We start from the raw sequence: 9,172 nt of genomic DNA on the forward strand, positions 1-9,172 counted from the left end.
TAACACGGAGTTTGGCCTTCAGAAATCTGATCTGTGCTTCTGTGGATTTAAATAATTATATTTATTGCTTTTCACTGAATCTAAAACATCATCATTTATAAGACAGACCATTATATTATGAAAGAACAAACACGTTCAAGATGGGAATCTAACAGGAGATCCCTGTTTGGGAAGACTAAATACTCCTAATTTAAAGATAAATTAACAAATCACCCAACAGAAACAAATGCTCACATTTCAACAGTGGAACCAAGTGAAAAAAGGGGGGCCCGGGGTGAGGGGAGAACCAAAGCACTCCTGAGAATCTGAACCACAGGCATACGTCTGCGTGCACACTTTCTGTTCCCAAGCTCTCATCAAGGTCCCCAGTGGAGCTGATGAGCTGCGGTTGGTTCTAACCCACCTAGATCTCTAGCCTCAACTCTCTTTCTAGCTTCTCATATAACTTCAGGCTAACAGGGATAGAAGGGGAATGATAAATTCAAAAGTGTGACATTTGCAGTAGTTGGTCTCTAGGGGAAAAGAAAGAAGAATGGGAGAGCATGACCTTTTCCTAGGATCTCTTTCTCTCCCTTAGGCACCCAGCACTAACCTCCCCATCCCACCCCAACTATTAGTCTTACAAAGCAATATGTGCTGCTAAACTACTTGTTGATCTTTTCCTCCCCCAGGTAACCACAGGCAATCATCTGGAATAAAAGAATAAAAGGGGAGACACGTAGGGCAAAAATTGTCATAAAGGGGTAAAGATGCAGAGGGTTAATTGAGCAACTAGAAAAAGTGGTTTGTGCTGGTTCCCTGTATCAGGGAAGAGGAATACTGTAACAGGGCCATGTCCACCGTGTGCTGAGGAACAGCTAACATCTGACCATTGTGTCCTTGAAGGCATCTTAACAGAGACACAAAGGCAACGTCCTGCTTCATTTAACTTCCTTCTTGACAATTAGCCCCAGAAAACTTGGAGAGGTCAATAAATACAGTAAATGCATAAATATATTTCTCCTCACTTATGACTAACTAGCATGCAGCACAACAATCATTATACATATAATTGTTGTGATTTTCACAGAATCAGATAATTTTAAAGATAGAGTTTATAATCACCTAATACAAACTGCTAAATTTTGAAACTAATATATTGCTATTATAGAGGGGCTAAGTGGCTTGTCTGAACTCACAATTAATTATAGTTCAGCATTAACTATGTACATATACACTGAGCTGTCTTATTTTTTGTTTACAATAGCATTGGTGACTCCTCACAAACTCAACATAATTTTAGAGGCATTACTGGTAACTAACAATGTCTTCAGATGATCTAAACTTAGTACTATTACGTTTCTAGTGGTCTGACGAAAATGAGTTTATAAGAAAGAAAATTATATTGGTTAGAAAACTCATTTGATCATTTTATCTGATGCTACATCTATAATTCATTTATCCTTTTGCACGTGTTAATTTAATATGCAATAAGCAGAATATAATAATGGCAAATGAAAAAATTCAAAGAATCATGTGGCACCGGTGTGTGTGTGTGTTTTTTTAATTTTAATGTTTTAAGGATTAGTTTTGGGACATTTTAACCTTAGTTGAAGAGTGGTCAATGAAACCAACACCATAAAAGTAGAGACTAGTTCAATGAAGCAGTTACTTTCCCATGATCCACTTTCATAATTACTGACTCATAACCAATTACTTCAGTTACAATCCCACTCATTCCTTCCACCATCATGTCCCACTAGATCAGTGGTTCTCAACCTGTGGGTCGTGACCCCTTTGGCGGTTGAACGACCCTTTCACAGGGGTAGCCTAAGACCATCCTGCATATCAGATATTTACATTACGATTCATAACAGTAGCAACATTACAGTTATGAAGTAGCAACAAAATTAATTTTATGGTTGGGTCACAACATGAGGAACTGTATTTAAAGGGCCAGAAGGTTGAGAACCAATGCACTAGATGATTTTGAAACAAATACATCACAATATATTTTAAAATGCAAAAAAGTTTCTAAATATCTTTTTCTAATTAACTGTGCTATAAATAAAACTTACCTGTTCCAATGTCTTTACTAGCACCACAAAAAATATCATCATCTATATAATCAGGTAGGCCTTCTTCTTCCAGTTGCCCTTCAATTTTGCTAACTGTTTTTGCAAGAGAAAAGTCTGAGAAATCCTCTGGAATGGCAACATCATTGGCAGTTGGTACATCAGAGTATTTCAACTTTATACTAAAAAAGAAAATTACATATGTAAATGTACATTACACATACTGTATATGTAAGACTCCTAAATATAACTTATCCAAATAACAAAGCATATCAAAATTATCATAAAATTTAAATTTATGATGAAACCTATAGTTGATACTTTCAACGTCTATAAGTGTCTTAGTAGACTTTCCATCTTTATGAATTACAGAACCACAGAGCTAGAGAAGGCTTTGTGAGGCCTGTTTATTTTAATATTGCCTCCAAACAAGTGAACATCAAAAATAAAAGTACTAAACTTGGCCTCCTTGGTCAAATCTAGCCTGTGGCTTTTAATTTCACATGTTGCTGGAGAAGACCTGTACAAATAATAGCACTCTAGCCATAATTCTGCAAACACTAAAAAAATAATATCTCTTGAGAAAGAATTACAGATTAAACACTTCTTAGCTCAAACTCAACATTTTTTTCAACCTAAAAAACACATTGTAACCAGGATCAAAGTCGACCAAAAAGTTGGATTTACTTTTGATACAAAAGCAAAAGCTTCTGAATTTTATTTTGAAAAGCAACCTTTTCTTGATAAAAGTAAACATGAAGTCTAAAAAATAAGATAACCTTTCCAGTATATAGTATGTATTCTCTCTTCTTCAGTCAATTTTTAGATTTTTCTTCCTATCCTTTCACTCTATTTTTGTCTCTATTTATTGAAAAAAACAAAAAGGTTATTTAGCCAATTAACAGACACAAAAATTAACAAACATTTTTCCCAAATTAGGAGTTTAGGTAAGTAATCCTACCCAATAAAAGAGTAATATGCAAATAAACCATCACTCCACGACAAAGATGGCAGTGCCCATAGTGGTCCAGGGCGGGAAGCTAGTGGTGTCGCCCCAGCAATGTGAGCCCAGCGTCTGCATCTCGGCCGCATGGAGGCGGGGGGGAGGGTCCCTGACCTGGCCACGCGGAGGAATGGAAGGGGCCTCGGGCCAGAGGCCAGGGTGAGGGATGCTGGGCTCACAGTGACGCAAGCCCAGTTTCCCTGCCCTGGCCATACAGAAGGAGGAGAGGGGCCTCAGGCCAGAAGCCAGGGCGAGAGATGCTGGTGTCGTTGCAGGCCGGGCTGAGGGACCCCCCACCCCTCGTGCATGAATTTCGTGCACTGGGCCTCTAGTAGACATATAAATTGAATAACCCTGTGAATAAGAAGCTGATTGGTACAACCCACAGCAGGTATGACCCTCCTTTTCTAGAAAGTCTCCAACCCAAAGAGCCTCATTGGCCCCATTTTTAACACATAAAGACCAGTCTTGAATTATTTTTCATCAAAAACAATAGAATGTAAATTATATTATAGTCTTAGAGCAAGTCAAATCATTCTATGTCTCAATAAATACAGTAAGGTATGGTGCCATTAAATACTCAAAAAATATATGCAATTTCGTTTACTTGAGAGAAGTAGGCAGAAAATAACATCTAGGTTCTAGTCATAGTTCTAAGAAAATACAAAATTAACTGCTGTAAGACATTTCTGATAGAAAATGTTTTAAATTATTGAATGTGGACAGATGTGTGTGTGTGTGTGTGTGTGTGTGTGTGTGTGTGTATGGTGTAATTTTATATATTTTGTGGTAAAAAAAAGACCCGGAGAAACAAAAAACTTAATAATTAAGAATGGCCTGACCAGCGTAGCTCAGTGGTTGTGCATTGACCTATGAACCAGGAGGTCATAGTTCGATTCCCAGTCAAGGGCACATGCCCAGGTTGCAGGCTCAATAGCCATTTTGGGGCATGCAGGAGGCAGCCAATCAATGATTCTCTCTCAGTGTTGATGTTTCTATCTCTCTCTCCCTGTCCCTTCCTCTCTAAAATCAATAAAAAATATTTTTAAAAAAGAATGATACTACTGTAAATTATAAAATTTAGGGAAAAAGTATACTTTTAAAACTGTACTATACCTTGAATTTGTTTTCTTTCCTTTATTTGAAGAGTGTAGGTTTTTTTTAACCTTGTTTACTGGATCGACATTTTTGCTCTTTGGCTATATGAAAAAAATTTAAATTATTGATTAGTTAGATTCTAATCAAGTGCTAAAGTAAGTAATTCAGACTTGTTGGTTTGCTACATAAAAGAATTGCTACTTTCATGAAGTGAATCAAACTGTATTTTTAAAAATCCCAGAATTCTATAGCTGGAAAAATCCTAGATGATATTAGGACCAAGAGATTCCAAGACAAAGAAAATGAGTCCCAAAGTTTAAAGGATATTCAGCTAGCGGGTTGTACGTTAAACTGAATGTTCTGACTCGCAGAATTTAGTTCCCCTTACTCATTATTCCCCCGATGGCCTTCCTGTGTACCAACCATGTCAAACTTGCAGCCAGCTGTGAGTTTGACATGCTTGATGTATACTGTTACTTAGACCTACATCCCCATGGGTGGGGAATTTACAGTCCACAGTAAGCTCGGCATCTACAATAATAATCCCTACATGTAAATATGTAAATATTTAAATGAATGAATTAACCTTTTAAAAATACATTCTTTGTATATAAATACTTTTCTTTTTCAGATTTTCTATCTATAAATTTGGGCTTCAGATAGAAAACTAAAATATCCTTAGGGTACAGATTCATTTCACTTAGAATTTTTTCCATCATAGCTCCAAATTGTTCGGTGAAATTATGAGACAAAAATGGATTTCATTTATTTTATGAGCAAAATTTCATGAAGACATCTTTTCTGAGTATCAAGCTTATATTCTATTTCTAGAGTCATAACACTTCTCTGTTCTGTGTAAGAAAAGTCTAAAAAAAAACCCTAAATTTTACAGAATGTAATTATACTCACAAAAAGTTTGATTTCATACCTGAGTTTCTGAATATAGATGAACTGTCCCTTCAGATAATAGACCTCTAGAGACCAAAAATAAACATACATTAATAATAATAGTTGATATTGAACTGAGACCCAATAAAATTCAACAGCAACTATATTTGAAAGGAAAAAATATACATCAAGTAGACTTTGCTATAATTTTAGGCATGCATATATTAATTTATTTAACATGAGTGTCACAAATAAGTGGTTTGGTTGAATAAGTCACCTTAAAAATACTGTACTTGAATGGCACTGTATACATCAAAATGACAACTAAACTACAGAACAACCATCATTCAGAACCGCCTGAAATCTAGCTGAATGTAAGTCCTCATCAAGTTTAAAGAAGAAGCCTCATCAAGACTAGTAGGAGGGGAGTGGAGATGTGGAACGGGCTGGTCCCACACCTACATATGGTGATAAAAAGTGGGAGGGATATCTCAGCTGTGGAGGTCCCTCCTGAGGAGTGAGGGGTCCCAGCCCCATACCAGGTCCCCCCAGCCCAGGGTTCCAGGGCCAAGAAAAGAAATCTCCATAACTTCTGCTATGAAAACCAACAAGAATCTCTGGTTGGTGTGGCTCAGTTAGCTGGGCATCGTCCCATGCACCTAAAGGTGGCTGATTTGATTCCTGATAAGTGAACATGCCCAGGTTGTGGGTTCAATCCCTGGCAGGGAGCCTGCAGGAAGCAGCTGATCAATGTTTCACTCTCACATTCTCTTTCGGCTAGCGCGTTGTACGTTAAACTGAATGTTCTGACTCACAGAATTTAGTTCCCCTTACTGATTATTCCGCCAATGGCTTTCCTGTGTAGCAACCATGTCACCTGGGCTTGGAGATGTAGGTGTGGGACCAGGTGTGTAGAAACCTGATGTTTCTCTTTCTCCCTCTCCCTGCCTCTCTCTCTAAAAATCAGTAAGAAAATCTTTTAAAAATGCACACAACAAAACCAGCATGGACTATGGCTGAGTAAGACCAAGGACTTCTGGAGTTCAGGCAGTCCCTTTAAAAGGAACCATGGGCTGACCTACTGGACTCACTCCCTCTCAGGTCTAGCACTGGGGCAACAGGAACCAGGGGCATACAGGGAGGAAGTGGATTGTGTGGCATCAAGGTGAAACCTGTGGGTAGACAGCTTTCTGTCAGATAAAAGTGCTGGCAGAGCCCTGGCTGGGTAGCTCAGTTGCTTAGATGTCTGATTTACCAAGATTGCAGGTTCCATCCCCAGGCCACATATAAGTATCAACCAATGGATGCATAAATAAGTGAAACAACAAATAGATGTTTCCTTCTCTCATTCTCTCTCTCCCCTGCTAAAATCAATAAATAAATTTTAAAAAAATGTTTAAGTGCTGACAGAGGCCGCTGTTCCTTTTCTGAGACCCCTGCCATAGAGCCAGCCGGTGAGTACCTTATCTGAGTCTCAAGAGTCACCCTGCCTTGGTGATTCCCTGAAACCCTGTCCCCGCAACTTGTGAGCCTATCCAAGCTGTTTCCAGTAGGTTTCCCATACAAATGGCCTATCTTGGCTCATGCTTCAGACTTTCATAAAAATCTCTCTAACAAGCAACATCTGGCCTCAGTGTACCCCATACCTCCAGCTAAGTGACCCCAGGCCCGGCACAAGCAGCAGCTGGCCTTGGTTCGCAGTTTGGCCTTGCCAGGGCATCTCCAAGCCCAGCACAGTAGCAGCCATCTGCAGATCTCTTTGTAGCTCATGCCGGCTGGCTCCAGGCAGAACACAAGCAGCAAATGAGCTTGGCCAGCAACCCCAGGAGGCCTCAGAGCCAGTGCACCTGGTAAACATCTTCAGACCATAGTGAAGCACTACCCAACCACCTCCACAAGTAACACACTCAAGTAAATCCTTCTCTGTGGGGTGGGCCCCAGCACAGCCATCTATCCTCCATGGTGGTTGGTGGTCACAGCCAGTCCCTGCAGCCAACTGTCCTGGGGGTAGCTCCTTTCCATTGACATGTCAATAGCAATCAAGGCTCAACTACAACAGAAGGGTGTACAGAGCCCACACAGGGGGTCTACACCTGGAGTGCCCAGCTCAAGTGAATGGAGAGGCTATGCCACTGGATCCTACAGGACACCTACTACATAAGGTCACTCTACCAAGCCTGGGAAATAACAGATCTATCTAATACACAGAAAGAAACACAGAGAGGCAGCCAAAATGAGGTGACAAAGAAACATGTCCCAAATGAAAAACAGGACAGCCCATGAGAAAAAGAACTAGACAAAATGGAGACAACCTATCAGAAACAGAGTTCAACACACTGATTATAAGTATGCTTAATGAACTTAGTGAGAACTTAGAAAGAAGAGATAGGAAACAAAAACAAAGATAGAAAATTTAAAAAAAAAACAGAAATGAAGAATACACACTAACTGAAATGAAGACTACATTACAGGGAATCACCAGTATAGTAGATGAAGTAGAGGAATATAAGGAAGCAAAAAACCGCAATTGGAAACAGTTGGAACAGCAAAAAGAAAAAAAAAGAGAGAGCGTAAAGGAGCCTCTGGGAAAACTTCAATGTACCAACATTGGAATCATGGGGGTTTCTGAAAGGAGAAGAGAGAGAGCAAAAAATTGAAAACATATTTCAAGAAAAAAAAAATAGACAGAAAACTTCCCTAATCTGGTGAAGGGCACAGACATGCAAGTCCAGAAATCAGAGTCCCAAAGTTGAACTCAAAGAGGCCCACACATAGGAATTAAAATGCAAAGGTGAAAGATAAAGAATCTTAAAAAGCAAGAGAAAACCAGTTAGTTACCTACAAGGAAGCTCCCATACAAGTGTCAGTTGATTTCTCAACAGAACCTTTGCTGCCCAGAAGGGATGGGCAAGAAATATTCAAAGTGATAAAAAGCAAGTACCTACGGCCAAGATTACTCTATCCAGCAATGCTACCATTTAAAATCAAAGGACATATAAAGAGCTTCACAGATAAGAAAAAGCTAAAGATGTTCATTACCACCAAACCAGTATTACATGAAATGTTAAAGGGTCTTTCTTAAGAAAAAGAAGAAAAGAAAAAAAAGAACAATATTAAATGGTAATAAATACATATCTAACAACTGAATCTAAAAAACAAAATAAACAAACAGAATAGAAAGACTCATAGATACAGAGAACATTTTACAGTTACCAGATGGGAGGGAGGTTGGGCACAAGGGGGGAAAAAGATAAAATAAGAAGTACAAGTTGGTTGTTACAGAATAGTCTTGGGAATGTAAAGTACAGCATAGGGAATAGAGTCAATAATCCTATATAACAAAAGACTAATATGCAAATTGTCCCCTCGACTGGGAGTTCGGCCGGGAGTTCAACCAGGGGCAGAGCTGGCCCCTCCCTGACTAGCCCCGCCCCCAGTCAGCCACCCCCACTACTATCAGGGGCAGGGCTGGCTGGCAAACCTCCCAGGTGCCCTTCCCCCAGCTGGCCAGCCCGATAAGCCCGATCGGGGCGGGCCGGCCAGACCCCAGCCATGCACAAATTATGCACCGGGCCTCTAGTATTCTAATAACTATGTATGGTGTCAGATGGTTACAAATTTATTTGGATAATCACTCAGTAAGTTCTATAAGGTGTAATCACTGGGGTGTACATTTGAAACTAATGTTTTTAATGTATGTCAACTGTAATTGAAAAATAAAAAATGATTTAAAATAAAAAATGAATTCATAATCTTGTGTGACCCATGTCCCGTGTAGTTCAAGGTTTGGGATCTGGAGAAGGGCTGCGTGAAAATAACAAAGATGAGACAAGAAATAATAATTTGGAAATATTGGGGGTCAGGAGGAAAGCCCAACACAAGGGGAAGGACTTCCACTGGTGCCCAGGCCTTGCCAATCTTTTATTCAATTTTGGATACACATATAGCCCTTAGTCAGGCAGGCAGTTCTGTTAACAGACAGACTATCATAAAGGTCAGTAAATATTAGTAAAGATTTACTCTGAGACTATTTGGTCAGGAAATTGCTTGAGCTACCATTGTCTTTTTTTTTGTATAGTAAAGGTGAAGATTTATTAAAGAACAAGTACAGACTCCCGCGTGGGGAGGG

The 9,172-nt window shown here is 39.4% G+C and overlaps 1 protein-coding gene across 1 annotated transcript in view; it reads right to left on the reverse strand.

The window, feature by feature from the left end:
• TEX9 (testis expressed 9) overlaps nucleotides 1-9,172 on the reverse strand; it is a 66,875-nt gene that overhangs the window by 17,197 nt on the left and 40,506 nt on the right. The window contains 4 exon segments of the mRNA XM_006765239.2: nucleotides 1-39; nucleotides 2,058-2,236; nucleotides 4,174-4,256; nucleotides 5,084-5,129. The exon segment at nucleotides 1-39 is cut by the window's left edge and continues 14 nt beyond it. Coding sequence (XP_006765302.1) covers nucleotides 1-39; nucleotides 2,058-2,236; nucleotides 4,174-4,256; nucleotides 5,084-5,129 — 347 coding nt within the window.

This window comes from Myotis davidii, unplaced genomic scaffold, assembly GCF_000327345.1.
Source record: "Myotis davidii unplaced genomic scaffold, ASM32734v1 scaffold441, whole genome shotgun sequence".
Classification (NCBI taxonomy): Eukaryota; Metazoa; Chordata; class Mammalia; order Chiroptera; family Vespertilionidae; genus Myotis; species Myotis davidii.